At 37.9% G+C, this 26,864-nt stretch overlaps 1 protein-coding gene and 1 long non-coding RNA gene across 3 annotated transcripts; one reads left to right on the top strand and one right to left on the bottom strand.

The window, feature by feature from the left end:
• Positions 1–552: 552 nt before the first annotated feature.
• Positions 553–11,740, bottom strand: LOC124177634 (rhythmically expressed gene 5 protein). Its single transcript, XM_046560204.1, has 4 exons — positions 11,378–11,740; positions 8,001–8,172; positions 6,305–6,397; positions 553–3,032 (listed from the first exon to the last, which is right to left on the bottom strand). The coding sequence occupies exons 1-4, from the start codon at positions 11,483–11,485 to the stop codon at positions 2,596–2,598; spliced, it is 810 nt and encodes a 269-aa protein (XP_046416160.1). The 5' UTR covers positions 11,486–11,740; the 3' UTR covers positions 553–2,595.
• A 159-nt stretch (positions 11,741–11,899) lies between these two features.
• On the top strand, positions 11,900–14,778 carry LOC124177635. Of its 2 annotated transcripts, none has more exons than XR_006869647.1 (2): positions 11,900–13,993; positions 14,398–14,778. It is a non-coding gene; the product is annotated as an uncharacterized LOC124177635 (long non-coding RNA). The 2 variants fall into 2 exon arrangements; XR_006869646.1 differs by having other exon boundaries at positions 11,900–14,006.
• Positions 14,779–26,864: the final 12,086 nt, after the last annotated feature.

The following is a 26,864-nucleotide window of genomic DNA, read 5'->3' as shown; positions in this document are numbered from 1 at the left end:
ATTCTATCGTCATCGTTTCATGTATGCATCATGCATTGAAAGAGGCCCGCCATCTTTCACTTTTTTCTTTTTTTACTAATTCAATTTTTTTTCTGGATTTTATCAATGTATGAGTTATTTTGTTTTTTATTCATACCTAATTATCATTTGTAATTGGATAAATTTAGAGTCAGTCTGACCCAAGTGTGGCAGCAGTGTTTTTCCAGAAAAATGTCTAGACTAAGTTTCAGTCATGGTTTTATTATGAATCAACAAACATGACGTACTTGGTAACAGTATGTGATTTGAATCTTTTTGAACACTCAACGTGCTTTTTGGGGGAATATTCTTATTTCCGCACACGGAACCAAGTACATAAATCGCTGAACCGGAAATATGTCATTACTACTATATCTTTAGTTTTTAACCTGAAAGGAATCGTCTACGAATTGAATTTGAGCCTTGACGGGATATTTGATGAGGAAAAAGTGGAACTGGAATCATTTGGATTTGATATTCGCAAGATTTTGGGAAATATTTTAACTGTATTAAAATGGCACATAAGTGAGACAATTATTTTGAAGCATGTTTCATTTTAATTGTGTTCAAAAACTTGTACATCTCGTAGAAAACACGTACATAAAATAAATCGAGTTTATCTTCTACCGTATATAGTTTGATAGATACAGATACATATATATGTACAGTGAGAATAATTACGTCTAATAATACGAATGGGTAACATCACAAATTAAACGTGTACCGAATAATAATTATAAATTTTTTTGCCCGCGAACAATTCGTTCACGTTGCAATTATTATATTTTGAAACGAAACGTAAACAAAAAATGTTATTTTCTTACTTAAAAGATTTTTCTTTTTAATGATTTGGATCAGTATTATCAATATGACATACAATTTTGTGACTTTTAACTCACAATTTACTCCTTATAAATGTAATTTTGTAATTTGTAATTTTTAGCTTTTTAGTTTTCATTTATCACAAATCCTACATGTTACACATTTATTCCATATAGGTATGTTTAGTGTTGATTTAACTAAAATAGAAATAAGAAAGACGAATAAAACACTTCGTTAATCAAGGATATATAGTTGTTAGAATTTTGATTAATGAATCGAGCCTCAACGCATTATATCACACATTACAACCGCGAACCAATGAAAAATTGAAGGAAATATTAGAAAAAAAAAAAAATACATCGAAAATGAAGATGAACGGTGGTAGCAAAAATTAGGCTATTTACAATATAATATTTACAACGAATTACTATGCCCATGTAATTACGGGCATTTAAGTGACTTTTGTTCATTCAAGCCATGAGAACTCCTTGTATCGTCGACACGATCCTTTTCTCATTTTCTCACTCGCTTTCTCTTTTTGTCTCAAAGCAATATCTCGTTGGACTTTTATTCGTGTATAAAAATCAAGAGTGCCAGGAATTGCCTCTTTTCTGAATACGACCGATGTATACGATGGAATTCTCAGGCGGTTGTATTAATATCGAACAGTCCTCAAAATCGTATATGTAACGTAAAATCGAAATATCAAAAATGTTAATAGATATACAAGTATGTATAACAGGTGTTAAAAGTTGAATAAATAGGAATGCATGAAATTAACTTAGCGAATCTTAGCCCTAACTTAATATCTACAGATTTTATTAAATTAATGTTTCGTCATGGTCAGCCTGATGTTTGTTTCCAAACATCTATAGAAATCATCCTACCATTGTACAACTCACTGATCCTGAAACGACATTTGACGTAAAAATTTTACTCTTCCTCGTAATCACTTCGACGCAACTTTATCAACTTCAAAAAACCACAAAACTACGGTTTCGCGTCAACATTATTTCTCCGGACATTGTGCAGCCAACCAATCGTCAGTGCGCATATTTTGTATTATATACCGAGATCAGACGGTGCAACTTATCAGGCCGAATGATCGACTGCGCATGCGCAAAATAATCAAGCTTAATTTGTCGGCAAGATTGTACCGTGGCAATATTTTCGCATGCAAATCATAGGAGCCAACTTACTCGAAACGGAGCACGAAATATTAAGCTCTCTGAAATTATGTTGCTGTGATGACTCGTAACAGTTATCAGTCAGTCAACATTAAAATGTCTCCAACCCTTTCCGAATCACAACATCAACTATTTAAGATCTGTTTGATTCAAAACAGATCGTATCGCCTACGTAATCTTCATAAGTCCAAGTCGCGTTTGACAGTTGATGTTTGGGGTGGTCAGCCTGTACGAAAATCCGACGAAGCTCGAGCATGCGCAGTGAACGCTCGATCTAATAAGTTTGACGATTTTCTCTCGGTAAATTTACATACCTACACAAATACATATATATATATATATATATATATATATATATATATATGTCGTATATGAAAGTTAAACTACATACGATTTTTATCCAACAGATCAGAATGAGGTGTTTGTTCTTTTCTTTTTGGCTAAGCAATCGTTAATCACTATCACTAAAGAATATCGTCAAAAATAATCGACGTTTGTCAAATTCAATTAAAAAAAAAAAAAAAGACATGAAAAAATAACGGGAATAACAAGAAAACTACTCGGATTTCTAATAATATCTAACGGACCGCTCGTAGCTGTCGAAGATATCTTTTTCTCCGCGAACTCTGTCGTCGAAAAGTGGATTTTTCTGCTGATTTCCGGATCGTCTGGTAGTGAAGATCACGCTTGGCTTCTGCTGCCCTACGGAGAATATCGGCCGTTTAGCGGGTTTTCCCGACGAGGTAAGCGACTTCCCGAAGAAAAAGGACCTCGACTCGATTTCCGCGATGGACGGCAACTTCGCGTACTTCAGATCGTCGACGTCCTCGTCGCGGGGCAGCGGAAGTTTCGAATCGCCGGGAACGGGACGGCCGTCAGGAAGCACTCGAATCACCATTGGGCCCATCAGGTAAGGCCCGGTGTGACCAGCCGGACGAACGTAGTCACCGGAAGGCGCCGAAGACTCTTCAGCAAGGCCGTTATTATCGCTGCCAAAGTTGTCGCCTGTAACAAAACGAAGAATCGGAGATTATAATACGGAGATGAGAGACGTTTTATACCGCTAATTCTAGGAGTCAGTGTTGCCAACTCAGATTCTCCTTATCCCACTAGTGACTTTCATCCGTAGTGCTAAGAGTTACTGTTCTTTGTAGATTTCTTTACAGAGTATCGCGATGTCGAAAACATTGATTATTCGATTTTTTTTTTGTTTTCGTAATAAATCCGTTATTAAAGTCCATGCTTCCAGCAATGATCGAAACGTAATTGGTTATAAAAATTGACCAAATCAATTTCACATCCGCAGACATTTTCCCTACAAACAGCGAACTATCTCGAAATCAGCAGATTTCTCGCTAACCCTTAAACAGATGAATCTCTTGCCCAGAAAGTAACAACTTTTTAAAGCCACCAAGTTGGCAACACTGCAATTTCGCTTCCTCATTGCTGCAGCGGAAACTTTAATTTATTCAATTCCATAATTTGATCAAATTTATCACGTTAAAGTACGTTTCATTTCAATTTACACAGAAGGCGTGGGATCGGAGTTCAAGATTCTTGCAAATTCCTGTACTCGATCGAGTATATCTGTACGCGTCTGTACGTTTCGATATATGTGCCAAGGGAAGAAGAGGGGACTACCTTGCGATATGATAATTTATTTGCTGTTAAAGGCCGTCGATATCAACGGGAAAACCTTCTTACTTCCGACAGGCGGTTTGAGCTTGAATTTAAATACAATACCGACGAGGCTGTGTTGCCCGAGTCTTTGCGTTCTTGACGCATGACGATCCGAGAATACCGGAATTAGATACTAATGTACGCGTCTGCAGTATATAATCTGTGATCGAGGCCGAAATTACTTCAATTCTCAATAAACAAAAGGGAAGTTTTATGGATTTTACTTTTTTTCTTTTACATTTTGCCGTTTGGATTCTGTTCAGATTTCAGTAAAAGTTGAAGGCTAATTGGTTATTGAAGTTACAGTTTTGGGACGGATTTTGTTTGAAAAATTATCACGCGGCAAATTTAAAATTGTCTGAAACTTGGTAAGCTATACCAAAGCAAAGAATATTAATACTTTGGAAACTCAACTGTTTCGAAATCATTTTAAATTTGTAATACGGTATGGATTTTTTTCTTCAATATTTAATCAGGCTAACGCTAATAACTTGAACGTCATGCCTGAAAAGTACGACAATAAAAATTGACAAGATCAAATACGCGTGACTGCAAACACAAATTTTTGTGCAATATCGCAGAAATTGCAATTCGGCATTACAAGCACCGGGGTTGAACAACTTAAGTACATGGAAGGTAGAAGCGTTGCATGCAAGTATGAGGCATAGCTGGTAATTGTGTTCAATGTTAACGAGCAGGACGTGATTAAAGTGCGTGTATATAATACTGCGGAGATGTCATCGTCTCCTCGACAATTTACAAGGTGGTATAAGGTAGGCGACTTATACAAATGGAAATGCCTACAGGTAGTCAGTCATACGACGCGCGTGAAGAACACTGCAACAGAAACAGCAACAGCAACTAGGCCAAGGACCACGAGGATGATTTTTTTTATTTTGATTCTTTAAATAGTATCTTATACGTCGAAGTCTTGTCATTGAAACGCGATACGCGAGAGAAAAGAAGTGGGGGAAAAATAAATATGGAGGAGGAGAAAAAAAATCAGAGAGGAAAAGATTCGAGAAAACAGAATAAGAAATGCACTCAAAGATGCGTGCTTGAATTCTTTCCTCATCTGCATATTACGAACCAGGAATATAATTGTTTCGATGCGATATTTACCGCTGCGGAGATTTCTCAATATCGTTAGTGAGGTTTTTTTTTTTTTTTTTACGTAATATAAATTTCATGTATCCTCTCATTCTCATATTATAAACTTGTCTCGGATTCTACGCGTCGTATGAACACCGTTTTGATATGGACGTAAAAATGTTCCGTCAGTGATTGGGAAATGTTTTACTGGCGAAATCATCGGGAATAGAGACTGAAAAATATCTACGGTAATTAAATGAGATGTTGTGTGAGAATCCATGTGAAATTTTTTTTTACTATATTTTCCTCTTAAACTTTCTATTTATCAAGCAAATAACTTCTCAGCGTCTTGAGAACCTTTTTCTGCTCATCGTATCTACGTAACTAGAAATTATCACGATATATCATCGGGTTTGTTATGTAGTCAAAATTGCATCCCATTAATTTTTTCTATATAATAGAATAAGAAAGTTTACAAGAAATTGACGAGAAATGTTTTTTGTGAAAAAGATTCTCGAATTGTTAAAACGGTTCCAAAATTATGTGTAATTCCATTGAAAAAGAAATCCAGACAAATCTCGAAAGCAACTTTGACAAAAAAATTTACACGCCGCGGAGTGTTAACATAAAAACAAAAATGTCGAAGAAACATTTCACAGACCGAGAAGGTTTTTACGTCAAGAGACAAAAGTCTGCGAGCAATAAAAGTAGAAATCTCACAAATCTGAGAAAGTATAATACTTATAATACGTGGTTAAACGATAATTTGTCAGCGAAGATAAGTGCTCTAAACGATGCGGTCTCAAGATCATCGTTTAAGATTGCCTTTGCAGAATGGCGTGTTCATAGTATTAACGTGTACAATCACAGCGATAGAAATCACGGGGAAAATGTGAAAGCGATAGAAATCACTCTGTGGTATTGAGACGAGGAGAAGAAAGGAAAAAAAGAAGAAAGATACGAAGATGAAATAACGCTAAGCTAACGTTCTTTGAACATATTTCAAAATCTCATAGTTACAGGTGCATATATACTGAATTCCTGTACGATCACTGTCAAAAAAGTATAAAAAGATGTACTGTTTATGTTCTCAAAAGCGTGACGAATTATTATAATTAATATATCTTGTTTATAAAAAAATCCATCTCCTTATTACTTTCGTAATTATTCTTTCGTGCGCTACGTTTTTTTTTTTTTTTTATTCTTTTTAAAGTATACTGCGAAAGCAAGACACATTTTCTCGCTACTGACGAATCAACATCGAAGCACTCTCTTATCACATCGTAAAATTCGCCTCTCAGTTCAATTGAAATTTTTACAAGATTTTCAGTCGCCAACTTTGGCTTTTGTTTAACTTGCAATGTTGGCAGATGAAGAGAAATCTGAACAATTTCTAAACTCTACATTCAGGATCGAATGCTCAGTGGATAGTTTGCGGATAGATGTATGAATGCGTGTATTTTCTTTTTAGATTAATTATTTATGAGAGTAAGAATTCAACTCACCGAAACGATCAGACTCAGAAGAGTAGTACAAGGAATCTCCCTCACGTTCGAATGTAGATTCGAAATCGTCGTTGGTCAACAACGCGTGCCAAACTGTAAAGCAAAAAGGAAGATTGATATGCTGCACAACCTATAAACTAAGTACTAAATCGCAAGTAATTGAGAAGCTAATAATACTCTTTGAGTATCATAAGTTAGCTACGCGTCTATAACATCCTTGTTTGTCCTAGATAGACGCTTCAAGTATTTTACGGCAGCGATTTTTTAATCACTCGCGAAACGGTCGAGTAAACATTTAAGAAAATGGTAAACGGTTGACTGCAGAGAAGCCAAAGAAAAAATATTCATAGTTACTCTAAGTAAGAAGCGCTAAATATTCCCAATTAAGAGTTACTCCGGTTAAAATTATACGCAATGAAAAACTCGAAAAACACTTCCGTAGGCACAGCGATTATCAGGCAATAAAAAATTGCCTATGGAAATTTTCGGTATCGGCTGAAACGGATTCTTTCCTGTTCTTTTTCAGTTCAATGCGAAATGTATATTTTCAAACTCGACACTGTCTCACCGGATAAATTTTTTTTGCGTCTCTTTATCACTTCTTCACTTTATATACGTCTCGTTGCATAACCAGTTCCGAACGCATCGATATAAATAGAACGATGCATTCTGACTACCGGAACGCGTGGAACAACTCTTCATTATACATAGTAGCTATGCAAAATTTATAACATTGGTAGCATGCGGCGCAACAGCTTGCATTGATAACTTGTGTGATAGCAAATGTTCATCTTTGCTACAAAAATTTTCAATATATACGTAGATATGTATAGTCTATGAATCAGAGATAATGAAAACGTCGTGTCATGTTCTTCTATAATTTCTATTTATTCACACGTTGCCAGTACATGTACGAACTTGTCTCTTTTTTAAAGAAAAATAATCGGTTCGAAACAACAGAACATTTCACAGTTATATGTGTACGGTTACCGAACAACTTGAAGAATGCCACATAGTCAGTTTGTACCGACGGAGTAAAATGCCACTTATACGAAAGCTTATGCACATTTGAACCGATAATGTCGCACCTAGTGTAAATTTCGCTTGTAAAACTGCAGACAGATATCGAAAGAAAATTTTGTTTTATGCGACAAAAGCCCCGGAAATGTATTTCAGTAAATGAATCACCGATAATTACAGAGATGTATTTACTGGCGTTATGCTCGCATGGTAACGGGCGAGTTTCTGCATATTTTTGTTTAGCATTGCATGTGGAATTGCACGAACTACGGGTTTTTCACATCAGCGATGCGCAGACTCTGTTAACAGTGAAAATAAGCGACATTTTACTCGGTCGGTAAGGACTGACTACATAACCTCCTCTTAACATCGAATCACGATACGTTTGTCTTGGTACGTATGTAGCAGAACGCCGCGAAGCGCATTTCCTGACTATTCACTGTCACATCCGCCGTGATTAATTTGAGCGTACGTCACTCATTGTCCGCGCAATTGTCTAACCTTTTTAGTAGCACGGAAATAGGTTATACATTCGTTGTTATTGTCATCGTTGAAATAATATATTTGTCCCCGATGATGAATGACGGCGAAACTAAAGCGACGCGGAAAAGGTAACAATTGAACGAATATGTAAAGAGAAAAAAAAATAACCAACGAATAAATCAAAAATGCTTACTCATTTCCGTGGCACCACGCTGGTAGGGGTCCATTGTGTTGAGATAATCCTCGTCCATGTTTGCGAGGTTTCTGAGGCCCGAGACTAGCAGATTTTTGTTGCAATCAGGCTTCGATGAATCCGCGCAATATTTTGCCACCTGTTTGCTGAACACTTTGTACAAGTGACTCATCTGAAACAATAGGAAAAGAAATTGTTACGCAAGCCCGATCATTGTGCTATGATAAAGTATAAATTGCACACCTATTATTTTCTTGTTTTGTTCTTTTTACAACCGAAGGTAGATAATATAATATTCTTTTTTCAACTTCGAGACTTTGGTATATATATATATATACATATATACAAATGTGTGTTATAAATAGCCATATGTACATTTAAGATCACCGACTGATGGATTGTACCCGATTTTTCAACTCCATTTATCGTATTCAAATCGTTTCGTAAGCTTCATAGAAAAAAGTAAAATACAACAATAATAACAATGATGTTAGATACCATTGCGCAACGTGACGTGACGTGAAGAATTTTTCGTGTTCTAGATTTAACGCATATACAATATTATACTAATGACAGCGTGAAATTAATTATGTCTGGTCTACTTTCGAATCCAGCAACCGATTGCGGTAAATCAATTTTTTTCACAGATCACAATCGGCTTGTTAATTTTTCAATATGCAAAGAGATACCTATAAGCACGGATGGTTTTAATTACGGGCAGTTTAAATTTTTAACGAGTTGATTGGTGCTTCGGCAAATCATCAAAGTAGTAAATATGTAGTTTTTTTTTTTTTAACGAGTGAAGAGACAAAGAGAATAAGTTAGAGAATGAAACAGAATGAATACCGATGCAGCGGACTTTTTGTTATTTACTTTTTGTTTTACCGGAGAAAGTCTGTGTTGAAATTTGTATAGGAAGAGGTCCGCATTCGGAGATATAATTGAAATTCGACTCACATAGCTGGTGAAACTAGGGAATGTGTAACACTGCAGAACCGTTACATATGCACGACGCGCATTTTGTATAAGGGCGTTGGCAATACTTTTCACAATGAATTAATACGTGATTGAAATTCAAATTGTTTTCAGAGACTTTGCATGGGTTGGTTTGTTACACGCAATAATTTTGCCCCGAGAGAGTTTGCCGCATCAAGAATATCGCGGGGTTCATTGTTCAGTTGAACGATTCTACGAGGATTGACATAATTTGTAAATTCGAGAAACCGATAGCGAGGGATTCTCATCGTTTATACAGCACGGAACATGATAAACCCCAATGGATACAGATTGATATCTGCTGAAGCTAAATCGCTAACGGTTGAATTGTTTTTCTCTGGCTGCAGCTTTCACTATAATGCAATTTCGCAATTTATTTTGCAAGTGGATTTTTTAATAACACACTAGCGAGTGGAGTGCATTTTACAAGGTTAAATTTAAGCCTGCAATCGCTGTATATATGATCTCACCGTTTAACGCAATAGTCGAAAATTTAAGAACCGAATGTTCGGACATGAAATGGGCTATAAAATATTTCGTGTGTGGGCACCGGTGCCCATTAAATTTCGATTATTATCAAATTAATTGTTTTGCCCGAAAATGGATGTCGACCAACGCATCGAAACGTGTGCTCGAATAACAATTAGCGATATTCGACTGCAGCCAAATAAAGTAGTGTTACGTTCTGTGTAAGTGGATATACATCAAAATGCCAATGAGGCGAAATCATATGCACATACAAATTATTTACGGTCTCAAATTTGACTAACGCATGAATATTCGCACCTCATGCAAGTGGGCTTCGAAGTTATGGCAGCGTCGTTCGTTATGCTGGCCGGAAAATATTCGCGGTATGTGTGTACGTGTTAAGTTACATAATAAAATCGGCGTCCACGTTACAACGCCAGCATATTACATTACTGATTTACACCGGGACTTACACTCCATTGTACGAACTGGTTCGAAACTACTTGTTGTGAAAAGGGAGATATATATTTAGATAGAGGGAGAGGGAGAAAAAAAAGTCCCGATTTAATTTGCACTTGGAATTCGGTATATTGTGGTTTATTGAATAAAACAGTCGTTCCGCCGATCGTTTATTATTATATGTACATGCATACATCGAGATACGTTCAATTATCAATTCAGAATCGACATGTACGTACATTCGTATGTAATAAAAACTCTCTTGACCGGTCGACCAGACCTGACGTAACACTTAATTGCGATGGGTTTTTGCCATTTTAAGTTTTATCCAAACGGATACAAGTCCTACTTATTTCAGTAGTTTTTTCCTCATCGATATAGTCTTATTATTGTAATTATTTTCTATCGAGCTGCCGAATTTGGATGTAAATGACGATTGGACGACTGGTTTGTGACATCAAAGGTAACAGAATTGTATCGAACATACACAAAAATTATGTCAGAATCAAAATTGCGCACACCTACGTAAATAGTTAGTCTTGTCGTACTTGAAGTTAAATTTTTTCAAGTTTACAGAATCAACGCAATTGATTTTAGGTTTAAATTTCCCGCCCTTTCCCTGACATTTATCGTTCTACTTGTGGAACATATCTTCTTCGCGTGGCAATGGGCCACATCAATCCGAATTCAAATACTTTTATTGACCCAGATTCGTCCGCGTCCATGTAATGGAAAAATCGTTGTGAATAGCGAAGGTATTCAAGCATACGTCGTGTTAATTAAGCTGACGGTAAAATACGTGGACCGGGATTCCCGAACAAACTTGCCACGAGTAAATTTCTCATTTTTCACTCTCCGCCGAGAAGCGTCGACGAATTCTCCCAATCAGCTTTCATTTGTGTTCTACTTTTTCCCGCCGTAAATCAATACGCCGACGAGTACGTGCGAGTGTGCCAGACAAGAATTACTCGGTACGATAAATGTAGCGGTGTGTTCATGAACTTGTACTTGGAAGGAACTGCTCGGTGGTTCCCAACGTGATTGCGTGCGATAAGACGCTGCGCTGTTACTGCACGCGACTAGAAGGGCAGTGACCGAATTGGTGCAGCGCCATAGAATACGAACATACAAGACGCTCTACAGCCGTTGGTGGTATATTAAAGACAAGAGGTTACTCGTCCGTCTTGCCGAAATAAAATCCCGCAGGCATTCGTACCAAAACGAATAATATTTGTCAACGAATAATAGGTTTCTACATTTCTTCACATTACGCGTCTCGTTACCAACTGACGCCGGCTGACGTCGTTCGTAAAACCTTGGCTATGTAGAGACGACGTCTGACGGACATATGCGTCTAGCTTGTCCATCGGACCTTAGCCTAACTATCTTGCATTCAGGCTACAAACGCGCCCGAGTTTTACCCTCGGAGTGTGAAACGTGATTAAAAAACTTACTTTTTCTTCCTTCGACAGGAATTCCCACATTGGAATAGCGGAGCCTTCGCTGTAGGCGACAGCAAGACACAGAACAACCGCTGCCGAGATAATCGAACACCGAATCATCTTCACTGTTTATAGTTAATGCCCGAAGTTTGTTCGGTGACGGTTGGGCTTTGGCAGCCGGAGTCACTGATTTGTATAATCACGGTTTAGAATCGCCGCGTCGTTCTTGTTTTCTGTCCTCTTTCGCTTTTGTTTGTTGTTGTTGTTTTGTTTTTTGTTACCAATTCTATTCTGTGAACGATAGTTTTCGTCAATTGTCACGCGACGACGGTGAGGTTGAAACGCCTTCGTTGTATAACGTCCGTGCGAAGCGCTCGTATGGAACTGTCTATCCTCAGGTAAACGTCGGTTCGTTATATGCCGAGCTTCCTCGAGCCGGCCTCCCCTCCTCGAAATACCCGCCGACCCCGTCCCCTCCACCCGAGGCGAAGACTCGGTGCCGCACGCGTGTTTACAGCATCCTGGAGGCAGAGTAGGCACCAGACGCGATTCAAGATTCAAGTTCCAAGAGGCAAGATCCGAGATTCGGTGTTCGAGGCCCACGCCCGTCTCCCAGAAGGCAGCGACACTATTTCATCCCGTCGCGTCCCAACGGATCCGGCGACGCGACGATGTCTCGGTTTGAGTATTATGATAATTACCGGCCTGCGACTGTGTGGACTGGAATTCGGCAATTATTGTGCTCGCAAGAAGGAGAGGGAACGGGAATCACGAGGCGCTTTAAACCTTCGGATGCGAATTCCGAGCGCATGTATCGCGTTCCTCGACCGATCGGCAAGGATTCCGGATACGGATCGGTCGGAGATGACGCAGATGTTTGTCCATCCAGTTCAGGCTCACTGACATCTCGTCCCGGAACACGTGCTATTTTCATTTTTCAACACAATCTTTACACCTACGTCGCATCGTACCTGCAAACATGTATAAGTTGTTCACTCGGCGATACCGTATAACTCTCGACCAGAATTGAGGAAAAACGAAAGACGTTAAGATTCGTATTGTTTACAACGTAGTGAATGCTGCCATTTGAAAGTGAATCAGACGTGCTGAGAAAATCCCTTGTCGAAACGAACAACGATACGAGACAATAGGGAAGAAAATTAAAATGGACAGTAATGTAATTTCGTCGTTTACCGCGGTATGAAAATTTTGAACAAGGTGGAAATATATGTTACCGAACTATAAAGCTTTACAATTTTGAAGAAATTAGCAAAACTATGGAACATGTGCGACTATGTGATGTTTATTCACATTGTTACGTAAGTCATTAAAGACAAAAACAGAGAGAATGAAAAAAGGAACGTCATCGTGTTGATAAATAGCTGACAATGAGATATGTGGTATCAAAGTTGACTACGCAAAAACACACTTCTTCATTCCAAAACATCATAATGTGTCAAAATTCCGACAGACTGTGCCGCTTACAATTAGTTGAATTCCTACGCTAGAAATTTTTCCAAGCAATGGTGTTCAAATACTACGATAAAGTGCGAGTACGAGACAATTAAGTAAAGAACTGCTCATGCTTGTCTGAAAATTACAAAGCATAACGAACCATGATCTAAAATCAATTTTTATGTACGGAAATCGTACACATCGGTATCCAACACAATGCAGGTGTAGATGTGTGAAACATTTATTCAGGTATGAGATGTACGTGAAAGTCGAAAAGATAAGATTTAACGGGTTTCCTGGCAGACAGGAAAGGCCAGCAACTCGGTCGAGGAAATGCCTCTGATCAGCATTCTTCTCGGTCACCCACGTGCAGGCAATGAACTCATTCCGCAGCATCTTATGCTTCACAATTTATATCACGACTCAAGAACCGGCCTTCAAATGGCCGGACGAGATCAAGGGAATTCATTCCCTCTTCTGAAAACTGGATCCTTCCCTTCTTACCACATTCAAGCTGCAAATCGGTGCCACAATGGTCAAAATACCCATCTTCTCTCCTCACTGCCGGTTAGAGGTTGCATTTTTATGATCCTTTTGAATGTACCTTCACTCTCTGTGATTACTTTTCGTATTAGCTTGTCGGATGAGTTTGCAGGTATGTATGATAAATTCGGGAGGTACGTGTTTCTATGATTAAGTTGATGATGTATACTGCAGTGATGTACAAGGATATGAATGTTTGTTGACCTATTCGTCGTCTATATCTGGCCACGAGCTTCTGTAGAAGTGGATCCTGTTTCGGTTTATAAAAAATGCTGAGAGTTGCGCTGTGTCACAGTTGCAATCAGACCCGAAGTGACAGTCTTCGCGGCAATAAATCGTGGAATTGCAATGACTTCGCTGTCTCTTCTAGTGGCACCAAGCCAGAAGACGAACAAAGAATTAAGTCAAACGTTGCGTACATGGATGTTACTTAACCAACGATCGGGTAACGGTGCGACGTTCAAATTGACGACAAGCCATGAACAACAGAACTGATACAACCGTTGTCGAAAGTTAGAGGAAAGAAAGAAACCAGAGATCCAATCTACGGCGTAATTCGTTCAAAATAGGAACCTCACTGCGAAGCGTTGCGTAATTGAATAGCACGCTGTTATAATCTGAATCTGCAAGGTCTTTCGAAGAGGTTTTCTAAAAACATATATTTTATTAAAGACTTTTGTAACGCCCTTTAAGACCAGAAAAGGTCCTCATTATCCGTCAGGCTGTGAAATCTTTTCACGCACCTTTTCGAATTCTGTTTAACATATGCTTAGAGAATTCACTCAAGGCTGGACCGATTTAGGTCGCTTAAAATCTATAATTCATGTCTTATTTCGGAAGTGTCTCTAAAGTCTGATCTACACAATTTTTATGGCATTTCGAACTCATGGCAGCCGTTTGTATTGACACGGAGGCTGTTTGTTACTGCGCATCTTTCCGTGCATAGTATCTTAGCAAAAATTTTATGGTCTAATGATATTCGTTTATTTACTCGTAGGTATATAATGTGTAAACAATTTTTTTTTTGCCCCTAGGAACTCGCAGGAATTTGAATGCCCGAAAAATGGATACCCCCACCGTCATCCCGTCTCAGAAATCTATGAAGGATTACGCAGTTAATTAATACGAATTGCTTGCTGATGAAAAAAAATCATGCCTTAAATCATTCGGCAAATTGCTTCGGGCTCATCGCGCTTGCATCAGATTCTTTCATTAAGATGTTTTGACTTTTATAGTAGGTATGATTTTTCAAGGGTAAGATTATTGACACAGTTGTACAGGTATACCGAGAAACCATCATGTTATTTACACTGTTCATTCTAATTTCGATAATGCGTTTATTAATTAAAGTGGAATTGTAAAATTACAGCGAAGACGATCTAAGGTTGGCAATAAAATTTCCAATTATTTTGTAATTTACTTATTTGCATCAATTTACGGCATACCTTGAGAGCAAAGATATATAAACGATTTTATCTCTATCAATTTTCTCGTAGTTTACAATGCATGTGTTTATAGTCGAACGTCCGTTGTTTACATTGCGTTAACTAGAGCATAAAAATAAAGAGAGAAGGCAATGAACTCGGTACTCGTTGTGAGTCTTTCACTGAAAGAACGGTTACTAGTTCTCTACGCGGACTAAGCTGTGGAATTAGCTGAACGCATTGATTCTCTACAGAAATCGCATGCTTCAATTTGGTTTTACTGCGAATCACCCGCAGTTCGTGATATATAAGCATGCTCATGTGTATAAAAATCGGTCGAAACCGCGAAGAGGGCAAAAAAAATTTTACAATGGCAAAAAGTCTAATTAAAGTGAAGTTTGTTCCCGATTACGACAAAAAACTTTTCAACTTCCAGGTTTCAAAGTTCCGTTTCTTCGGCAAGAGATCTTATCTTTGACAGGATTATGTTCCAGCTAATTATCGTAGGTATACGGCGTTCTCATCATCCAGATGTCAAGGTTCGTTCTTCCACTCTGCCGGGTAAACATTCTCTTGACATTTAACAAATGTATGTCTTCCGGATTCACTCAGAGCTACTTGCAACGACGAGCAGAAATACCTGCAACTGCATGTTACAAACTGACAAAAGCGGCTCCAGATTCTTGTCTGTAACTGTACATATGCAGTCACGGAATCATCCCGGAAATCGTCAATCCGGTCTAGCGATCCCGACACGTCACCCAATCGGGTGATTTACCCAAGTAAAGTCAAAGCAAGGAAACGTTGAACCAGCTTTGCTGCGATATGAAATCTCGTTTGCAATTGAGTGGGTAACTTTAAAGGAAAAGAAAGTCAAGGTGAAGACTCCTACAACGATCGATTGCACGGCATCATTTCTAAACGCATTACATTATGCATCTGGACTTCAATTCGCAATTCGATGGCGATGAGCCTTGATCGAGTGCAAATTATCGCTGTATTGATACTGTTGTAACAAGCTTCGTCTCACCAGACAGTCACTGTAAACACAGTTAACAAATCATGCCATTTGTTGTTATTCCGAACGTATACCCAACCTTTCTACCTGCACGCGTGATGGTATGACCACGAGTATGGAGACGCCTATGAAAGCCTTAGAGCATCTACTCCTACATGGACAGTGCATTAGTTTATACCCTCAAGGGTCCCTTGTTCTCTGTCATTCTAAGGGCCTTGCATTATCTGTATTTGTTTATATACTTCAAAGTTCAGTAACACACTGAATCTAATTCCATCGAGAACACTAACGCAAAACAGTTGCTTCGTCTTCTTCTCTCTTCCGGTTGGCTTTCTCCTAGTACCAATGTGTCAAATTGCTTCTTACTTTTAGTTAACTCCCCAATCTCAGAATTCAGTTTTAGTAATATTCGAACGATGACAATACGCATGGATTATATGTGCTTGCATTAATGTTCCATAAAGAGGTTATTACGAACAAGGCTTGAAGTCTATGACTGATGGGAAAACTCTCTAGAATCACCGTTGGTTAATAAGTTACAAAGTTCTAAGGTTACCTTCAAGTTTCTACTTTACACGGTGCTCTGATTTTTTGACAGAAGATCAAGGCATTGATTTCCAGCCGTTTATCACATACAAAAATTACGAACATGTATTGAGGAGGTTCACAGCCGCTGGAACAAAAGTGAGTGCTGTAATCAAATCTTCTCCAATACGATGCTGGTTATTCAGGGTTAACATTGGAACCTGAATTTCCGAATGAAATTAAATCAATGGCCCTTGTGTCAGACAGATTATAATTCTATCGGTGTATCTTGAAGACTTAGCTGGAGTTTCTCAAAAGATGATTGAAATTCCGGAAAATCTGCCCAACTTTCTCTGCAGTACGACAGGACCCCAAAATGGACTGTATTATGTTAATTGTATGAAGAGAAACTTGTTTGATCCCGATTGAAAAGTGGAATTTCGAATATTCATCTTTCAGTCCATTATACACCTTGCGAAGAATCGTCGGAAGCCTTACGTCAGACCAAAGATAAAATCTGATCATCTAAAAGAATATGGGTCGATGGACCGTACTGTTTATGGAATTTCCAATTCCATGTAGTTGAGGAATTCGAATAATTCTGAGCAACGAATGCCAGGTCGCATTTCCGTGAGACATAATATGTATAATATAACTGTAAATCCCACTGAATATAATTGTCCGAAGTGTCGAGAGCGTTAGATGAAGCAGATTTCATGGAAAAAACAAACGAGCGAAGGAACGAGAAACAAACATAGACGTAAAACCAATCGGTGAGTGGCAATTTAAACAAAATTGTGATTCGAATTGCGAAAGCTGAGCAATAAATTGCAGCTGTCGATTTAGCGATGTATCTTATTTCTATGCACGTGTATACCGGACTTATGCTAATGATAAAAGATTGATAAACAAGAGGAGCCAGAGATGGAATCTTACCCTTCGAACCCAAAGGAGGAGGAATGTACGAAGTCTATAATGTTGTTTTGGCGCCGCATCAAGTCGTACTAAATGTCAATTCGGCGCCAGTTCTTATGCTCACACTAATCAATTCCCGTCAGAGGCGACTGGCTACTAAACGAGCTGTATCATACGGTCCCAAGCCGCATTGACACCGCCAATGGCGTTGGAAATTTTTCAAATTCAGCCCATCATCGTTAAGTCTTTATCGAGCCAGTCCATGTTTTCGCATTTGCTTGTCATTAACTGCATCATTTTCGCTGCATACGTTAACTGAAAAACCAGCCGGCATACAAATTGTTACATCAATAGATTAGCACGAGCAAAAACGGGCAACTGGATTGAAAACAAAGTCAAATTTGGGTAACGTATGTTCCGCATAACGAGACGACAAGCTTGAAGATTGGATCGTCTGTTATTGACATATAACTGGTACCAACGCGTCAAGTGCAGGAATCTTAAGTCTAGAATTTGAATCTACACGTACAGGTTGAAAAAGAGGAAGCTGCTGCTAACGTTGTCGGCATATTTTTCACCGCTTGTTTTCGTTCACTTTCATTGCGATGAAAATGCAACCTCACCATCACGCGAGTCATCGAATAGTTTCCTGAACTCGCGAGTGTCTCGTGACTTGCGATGTTGATAATTGACGTCCGTCAAACGTCTCTGTTCTCACGTACGACAATTTAAGTGTTCTTGAATACATTTACGCCGTATCGAGTCCATGTAACTGTCGTAAAACAAATGTTGCGGTTGACTGAGTTCGGTACGACATGTGATCGAAATCTTGCCACGTCATGATTCCAACTGTGCTATCAGATTCGACATACTTCCAGTCTTCAAATCATCCCAACAGGTCCTCGAGATCCGCATGGTGTGGAGACAAACGTCCCGTACCCTGATCGTAACGACGCTTTTAACCAAAAATCTGTCTTCTTGTGAACAGACATTCACCCGCATTTGTGATCGGAATCCTCGGATTTTTCGTGGGCGATAATAACTACCTTGGTATTACCAAAACAAGGTGGTAGTAACAATAAGGAAGGAACATTTTACTTCGATCGCTTGAACGGTAATCCGTATTATACTTGCGTTCTTCGCAATATACGGTCAATTGACGTAAGTTGAAACGATCATTCGTGTATCTGAATAAGAATTTTATTGTCATTTCATCAAAATTCAGGGTGTTGGTTAAAAGTTCAATTTGGCGCGTCGAAACCATTGCCGATGAGAGCGATCAGCTCTCGACTCGAAAGTTCGAAAATGTCAGTTCTAGGTATAAGATGCAGCTCTGGCTGATCTGTGATACATTGTTCAAACTCTGATGTTCTTGACCTTCTCCGACTACCGCATCAAAACGTATTCAGGAACATAACTGTTGGAAGTAGTTAAGACTTAATAACGATCACCGGTTTATACCACGATTGGTATAGTATTCTAGACTGGCTCAACTGGATGAGGACTAAACGATCCGGGTCTTCTACGTTGTAGCGTATCGATAAAAAAGGCGACCAGATAGAAACAGCATTCCTGGGTTTTACCCCAGACGAATCACGCTTGGGTTATAAAGTGTATGTGTAGAAATTGCCGGGGTGATAATTATAAGGATGAGAGGCATCCCGACTGTGAGAACCTTGTTTGGTCTTGTCAAGATCCTTCTTCGTGTAGTATGTGTAGCCATTTGGCGCGAAGCCAGTTTATTATTGTTGTTACGGGTTCGTTGGCTCGTTTCGTAAAAACGTCGCGTAAAAAAGATTGGCGTTTGATCGAACGATTGAGTAAAGAAAAACAGACGAGATATCGTCAAACACACAATGTGTGTACGTAGTCTGCACGCAATTCGAACGTGTTCGAATTCGAGAATTCAACGTTTATCCGTTTCGTTGTCCCAAATTGTCCGGCAACGTAAAATTCTGTAAATCATTGTGCGTACTCGCATTATGAAACCTGCCTGCCGAAGAACGTTCAACCGTTTATCAAGTGGCCAGTTAGTCGTGACGTAATCTGTTAGGGATATTATTATCTTATCCTCCCACAGGCGATACCTTCGAATATCACAGATCGTCAGCCGCCACAGGATTTCGTTACGATAATAATAATTGACAGGGTCAAGAATATAGACGAAATAACGTCATATTTCTGACGACGCGATAAAAACACTTGTACATTTGTAATACATTACATATACCTAGTTATAAGCCGCCATGCGTCATTGTTTGATCATGCATTCAAGTCTCCGCGTCACACGTATTTAATGATTATACCTCGCGGCTACTTGTCGAGCAGGCAAGGGGGCAAAATTATCGACCAGCTCATTAACCAGTTACTGGTTTAGAGTAGTATTAATAAATTTAGTGGTGGGGTTTTACGCTCGTATAATTGAAATCCGGAGAAAGAGAAAAAGAGAGAAAGAGAGAGAGAGAGAGAGAGACGGACAGTCAAACAGACGGAAAGATCTTGTATTTCATGCCTTGGAGCACTTTTGAGAAAAATAAATACTTAGCAAGTATAACCCTTCTTTCACAAATTAACTTAATAGTAGTTGCGATTGATGCTAAATAAAATAAAATAAAAAGATAAAAAAAAGTTGATAAAAAAAATTATATTTACTGGAATATAACGAAGTCGATGCGTGTTGGGCAACAATAGGTAAGAAATGAACTAATTGATAAGATAGAGAAAGAGGAAGGACAGAGAAATTGCTTAACGTCGATCACGTTAGAACGAATCTAATAATGCAAGTTACTGCGTATATCAGCTTTCGATATTTCGATGGTTGTGTTATATTCGTGCATTTTCGTTATACATACGTGTAAATATCTTTCCAATATCCGGATGCACGAGTATCTTCCGCTATAAAGTCGTTATATTCAAGCGGAGTAGGTTATACAATTGCAGTTGATTGAACTCTTTTACAAACTCGCGGCTATCGACGTTTGCCGAACCGTTGACGCTTTCTTTTGTTCGTTTTATTTTTCGTCGCTGTTTTTATCTATTGTTTTTTATTTAAATTGATTTAATTTAATTTTTTTTTTTTATTTTTTTTTTTTCTCTCTTTTTTCTCCCGTCCGTTGCGAGTGAAGCGAATCCGTCTAGCCCACAGAAAACTATTAGACTCGTCCCACATTGTGACGGTTGACGCACGAGCTCCTTTTAAGGGCCATCGAGCAGCCAGTGAGATTTGTGTAATTTTTAATCGAGCACAATGTCGGGACGGTGTCGAACTTTAAAACGTGTTTAAATCAGGCACGTGAGTATGTAAGATACAGTGGCTGGGAGGTGATTTTCTATGTTAGCGGTTTGCCGAATGCCACTGGCGCCAAAGATCATCATGTATTTATCGTACAGACATCAATTTTACCACAGGAATGTCGAATGTTTCGTTTCGTTTCGTTTCTTCTTCTTCCTCTTCTTTTTTTTTTTTTTTTTTTTATTTTTATTTGTTTTTTTCTCTTCTTCTCTGTTCTAACTTTTTTCTCCCCACCTCTCTCTATGCGTATCTCTTACTTATCCAACACCTATACGTGCGCCAAAAATTCCTAATCCTGTTCGTGACACGATATTAATTGGAAAATTCCACTGGCATTAATCGCTCCCGGGCTCTCGTTACATACGTATAATGCAAAACACGCAACACACGGCAAATTGTCTAGTTTTATTTCGGTAAAAATTCAACAGGCTTACTCTTTTCAATTATACCTTTTTTGTACGTCGCGTAATCCCAAAAAAAAAAAAAAACGATCGCTGTAGAATTGTTTAAAATTTATCGATTAAAGTCACTCTTGCAAAGTTGCTTGGCTTTGTGTTTTCTATTTTTCATTTTTGTATTATTACAACTCGAGTAAAATATCTAATTTTATTTTCACGGCAAAATTGATATCGTTGTATGAAATTTATTGTGAGATTGTTTGTATAATAAAATTGTAGAGGTCTCGTATACACGTCGTCGGCGGATGTCGAACAATTAGTTAGAATTCAAAATTTATTACCAGTTTTGTACGTAATGAGTTAAACCAACCCAAGATTTTTAATAATGTTTACTCGCGAGACGTAAACAAATGATATGAATCCTCTGTTCATCTTCGTTTTCTATTAAATTAAACGTAACCGGCTTGCCACATGCGACGATATTTTTATTTTTCACCTCGCATCAATTGCAGAGGAGAATTAAAAACCGCTGTGACACTTTACAAATAAATTTAAAGAATAAAAAAAAAAAAAATAAAATAAATGCCACTACAGCCCTTTTTAATTTTCGTCTGCAATTAACTAGATGCAAGTATCAGCGTTGACCTGGGAAAATTTTCACAAGAAGGAGCAAGACAAAATATTGATTCGATTATCAAAATTCAGTGAACACGTCATTCCACAGTTCGTAAGTATGTAGAATTGCTTCAGCTCAAACAGTGTCAATTTGTTCATTCGCATTAATTTATAAATGATACGGTAATTATTATTTGCCTTATCGACTCATTGAAGGAATCGAACAATCCTGTAATAAGTTCTCGGAAACTATAAGTACGACTAGCGTGAATATAGTCACACGAAGAGGGCATTCAACCACGACATAGTTACATCACGAACGTAATAATGGGATAACGCATGCGTATGAGCTAAACGTTAAGTTCGGCCTCACTATTCAATACTTGTATCCCACAAAAAATTCTCCAACAAACATTCACCTTGACCCTGATATTAACAGATTTATGACCACTATTGGTTGAAAAACCAAAAAAAAAAAAAAAAAAACGAAAAAATAAATAAAAACAAAAATACACCGAACAATGGCCATACATGGCAATTTGCAACAACTTACATTGTTCGTAAAAGAAAGGAAAAAAAAAACAAAAAAAAAAAAAAAAAAACACGGACTATCAAGCGATAAACTATAAAATATTCTAGGAGTAAGACACAGAGAAAAAATGATATGGTTGTATTTCTTCTCTTTTCGGTCAGACGAAAATTGACGAAAGTAGGACAAGTCTTGAAACGATAACAATATGATGTCACCCATGCTAAGTTATATCTATACATCACAAAGTTAGTGAAATTAAATTGCTTATAAAATTAGTGATTACCTTTTTCTGATGAAAAAGATAGAGGAAACCTAATTATTTTATTTTTCGGTATTTAATTCTTGGTTTGTTTTTTTTCTTTCTATCTTGCTTCTGAAAAAGACACAATTATAGTGCTGTTGTAACTGCCGACCAATAAAAACTTTTATACTTTTCCGCGAGTGTCACGACACAGTTACATAAATATATATATATTTTTTGAAATTGAAAAAATATATGAAGACAAAAGTCGGTAATTTAGTTCAACTAAACTTTGGACTGGCTGTTTGCGTGTGAAATTCCATCAGCGACGCTTATTTCTTACATGTTAGGGAATGTTGAATTCCAACGATGTGATTTATGCTTGAAATATGGTTCGGTGTTTTCAGTAAGTTGTTTGAGTCTTAACTCATGACGATGAAAACGAAAACAGATTTGCGCGTAGTTGAAAACACGTTTCGTCTGGACGCGTAATTCGTGAGGGATGAAAAATTAATGTTCGCGAAATTCGGTCACATCGCCTAATTTGGCCAATTGATAAACGGCGTTTTTTATCTTTTGTACTTTTTAAACGGCATGAAATTTGCATAACAAAGAAATAAGCCCGCGATTTCGTTACAGGCTGCAGTCTCGACACACGATTCATTGATTCGTTACCGTATTCGGAGTAACGCATGGCAATTAATTAAACAAGCTGAAATATCAAAGCAAGATAATCATTATGCGAAACTGTGTGAAAACATGTGAACAAGGCGGATAATATTGTTTCAGCTTTAAATAAAATACAATTCTTTCGCCATCGTTATTCTGAGTATAAAATTCAAGTTAGTACGTGCTGTTTTTTTTTTTTTTGTCTGTTCTTTTGTCGATCGATAATGATTAAACTGTTGGGAAATCCGGATGGATTTTGAATTGATATTAAACATTTTTTTATCGTTATTCAAATATCATTCGACTCTGCGTTATTGTGAGTCAGACATTATATTTTATGCATTCGATTAAAACCATGTGGAACAGGAACTCGGCTCACGATCAGCTCGTTCAAACGATCGAGGATTCCCCGGTCAGAAAGTCATTCCGCAACTCAATTACACGGATATATTATGTACATAATATGCCTATGTAATACACACACACACACACACACGCAAACTTGGAAACATTAAAACCGCGGTAGCCTCAGTGGAATTTTAGGATTTCCAAATATGCGACGAAATAAAAAAAGTAGTAGAAAAAAAAATCTATAATAACAACAGTCACGATCGTGGCCTACACGAAATTTTCCATGTGATTTGTATGTATGAAAATTTACAATCATGTGTCCGTCAACGGTGTGAAATGAAATGAGGAGTAAAGGTATATTATTGTAATATATTACGAATAAAGTGGGACAAGAAAAAATAAAAAAAAAAAAAAGAAAATGAGTAAACTAAACCTACGATGTTAAATTGATATTAATTATCATCAATTCGCAATGAGTCTCTTTTTATGTTTCCTTTTTTTCTTTTTTTTCTTTCGCTTTGATATCCGTATACTTAATGTGCATAGGTACATACCCAGGTGCGAAAATTTAAATGTTTATCATCCGAATAGAGTGAAAAAGTTCGTAAAATGCGGAATTTCAAATCGCATGAATATAGCGTCACAACAGGATTTGGCCGAGAAATCAGATAAACGCGTTCGACGTTTGACGTTCGCTTTATGTAATTCTTTCGTAATACCAAGAGTATAAGTATTCATTATGTGTATGTTACGTTACCGCGTGTAAACATTAAGATCAGTGACACTGCATCCGTTACACTGCAGCCTACTAAAAACTATACAAATAGTTGTTTTAATTATAAACCTACAAGCAGTATAAGGTATGCTGTTTATATTCACAGGTGAAGTTTAAAATTTCTGGACTATAGATGCTGTCGTCTTTGTTCCAAATGCAAAAAATATTTTTCACAAAGAATTACTTACTGGATCCATCCATCGGTTCAAATTTGAAATACTAAAATTCTAATCGGATAAATCGGATGAACAATGTTACAGTGAAAATTTGTAGTTCGAGGCTATGTTACAAATACAATTGAGATTTAGAAGCCTTCACATTTCCTGTACGCTATAAATTTATTCGAAGTCTTTCTTGAACCGGATGTAGCGAAGAAAAGAAAAAAAAAAGAAACACACTTTTGGTAAGTCAAAGTGTCGTAAAACAAACCATACTTAAATCACAAGCGTCATTAATCTTGGATTCAAATATTCGCTTATCAAGTTCTAATTTGAGTTGCCGTCTGCGGTATTCTCGGACAAAGAAACGGTCGTAAAAAATATACCAATTATATGTAGTTATGCGATAACCGATTCTTTGAAACGTTAAGAAAACGTTTAATTTGTTACGTGGGAGAAAATGGCAACTACTGTAATGATTTGTGAGACAAAAAAAAAAAAAAACAAGACAAGCGATTCATCCTCATCATATTGAGAGGAATTTCCAGTTTGAATAACATACAGAGTGAATTCCTAACGACTGCATGGCCCGTCGTCTGCTAAAATTTAACGCGCACGCGCTACAATCCCAGAGCAGCTGTTTCCTAGGGTCTTTAACCTGTTCTAACCTTAAAAATTTTGACAGTTGTGCAATGAGTAAAACTCCCACCGACAACTGTCAAAATTTTTGAGGTTACGTAAATTTATGACAGTTGCTCACCCTGGCAAACCACCGCCCTCGGACTGTAGCGTGTTCGCATTGAATTTAAACATTTTTTTATAGTTCAAACAATATTTACATGGTCAACAGCGTGATGACACAAGTTTTCCTTTCTACTTTCTTATTTGAGAATTTATGACATTCTATTGCCACAACCACAAAAATAAATGCTGAAATGGAAATTGACTAGTAAGAGTGATAGCATTGATTATAATAATAACAAATAATGAAAATTTGTTTGTTTTTCTGACTCGAGAGTGCGCTACGAAAAAATGGCGCTACCAACAAACTTGGGGGAAAACCCAAAAGTTCTACAAACCTTTGGTTAGTTACTTTATCACTCAGCTCGATTCAGGTGGTAACGTTCTGCAATAAGTTTTCTCAAATAAGTGTTCTGTAGTAACAATAAAGGGTGCTTTCCATTTACTGACTCAAGTCGCTATTTCTGGTGTATTCCTTTGCCCAGATTGGCCGGTTACACCAGAAATAACGACACGAGTCGATTTGAGTCAGTAAATGGAAAGCACCCAAAGCATTCCGTCGATTTCACGATAATTTTCTGGTAACTAAATTGCCAATCCAATTTCTCTCACAATCAATGCATCGAGTGCAATCGCGTAGTTGCGATTCCCCGACCACGCGCATAAAAGTTACACGCTTGTAACACGCAAGTCCCAAGACAATTGAATTGCAAGATTAACACGAAGCTAGTTGCATAACGGTGATGTCTAATAATTGGGCATTAAGCAACAGATATATGCACGGATGAAAGGAACATTTCCATCCGTGTAACGACCTTTAAGTCGTGACATTAATGCGTGTTGCCAAAATTCTTGAAGAATCTTCGGAATTGCGAAGTACATAGGCGTGTACATAACCTATACATAACCTAACATACGTACGTCTGTAGCCGGCTGTATTTGCTACGCGTGTCTTTGTGTACGTGTAATACGCATCCATGCCGGCAATATTACGTACAAGATGAAGATTAAAAACGGAAATCTACCAATTGTCGAGGACAAGTTTCGCCTTTGAGGCCTCGTGACGCGTCATAATTTGCCGCTTAGCGACGCCCCGCGGCCATGACAAGGACGTCGGGCTTCCGTCGAACTCTTAAGCCGCGCTCACGTTGAAATAAACGTAAACAACCCGCGGAAATCAGTCGTCTACACTGGTTTAAAAAACGAGCCGAGAAATTTTTTTGGCGTTCGACAATCGTCGGGAAATTCAAAAGCGATTCACTCGCCAGCGAGATTCTCGCAATTTCTTCGAACATTCAACTTTCGCGGTTCATTTGAACGCGGTTTGAGCATGTTTGACAATCCGAAAGAATTTCACGAGTTATAAATTCACGCGGAAGGCTTAAGCCGTGTCTAAACATCTCAGCACGTGCCGTCCAACTGTTATACCTGTTTCCAGTTACACAGGCTGCTTGCTTCGTTCTTAACCATTAGAACCGACGCACGAGCTTCTTCGTTCGGCGTGAATTTGAATTTGGAACGTTATCAAAATTTTATCCGGTTTTTCAATTGGCGTTGATTGTTGAAGAGAGGGATTCTTATTTTAACCTTGATTTATTAAGTATAAAAAATATATGTATGTGATAATAGTCGTGAGAAAAAAATTTCCATGGGTTTGTCAAATTATACCATAGAAAGTATGCATGTAACAGAGAGAAGAACAATAATGAGACGAATGCTTTCCATCTTCTGCAGAACAGCGATGAGGCAAATGATAATACATTAGCAAAAAATAGTACGAATACTATTCGTATAATTTAAATCGAAACGAAATATGGTGCCGCAAGGTAATCATTCGGATGAATATA

This window comes from Neodiprion fabricii, chromosome 3 (genome assembly GCF_021155785.1).
Source record: "Neodiprion fabricii isolate iyNeoFabr1 chromosome 3, iyNeoFabr1.1, whole genome shotgun sequence".
NCBI lineage: Eukaryota > Metazoa > Arthropoda > Insecta > Hymenoptera > Diprionidae > Neodiprion > Neodiprion fabricii.
The sequence above is the reverse complement of the archived record's forward strand: the minus strand, read 5'-3'. Positions and strand labels throughout refer to the sequence as shown.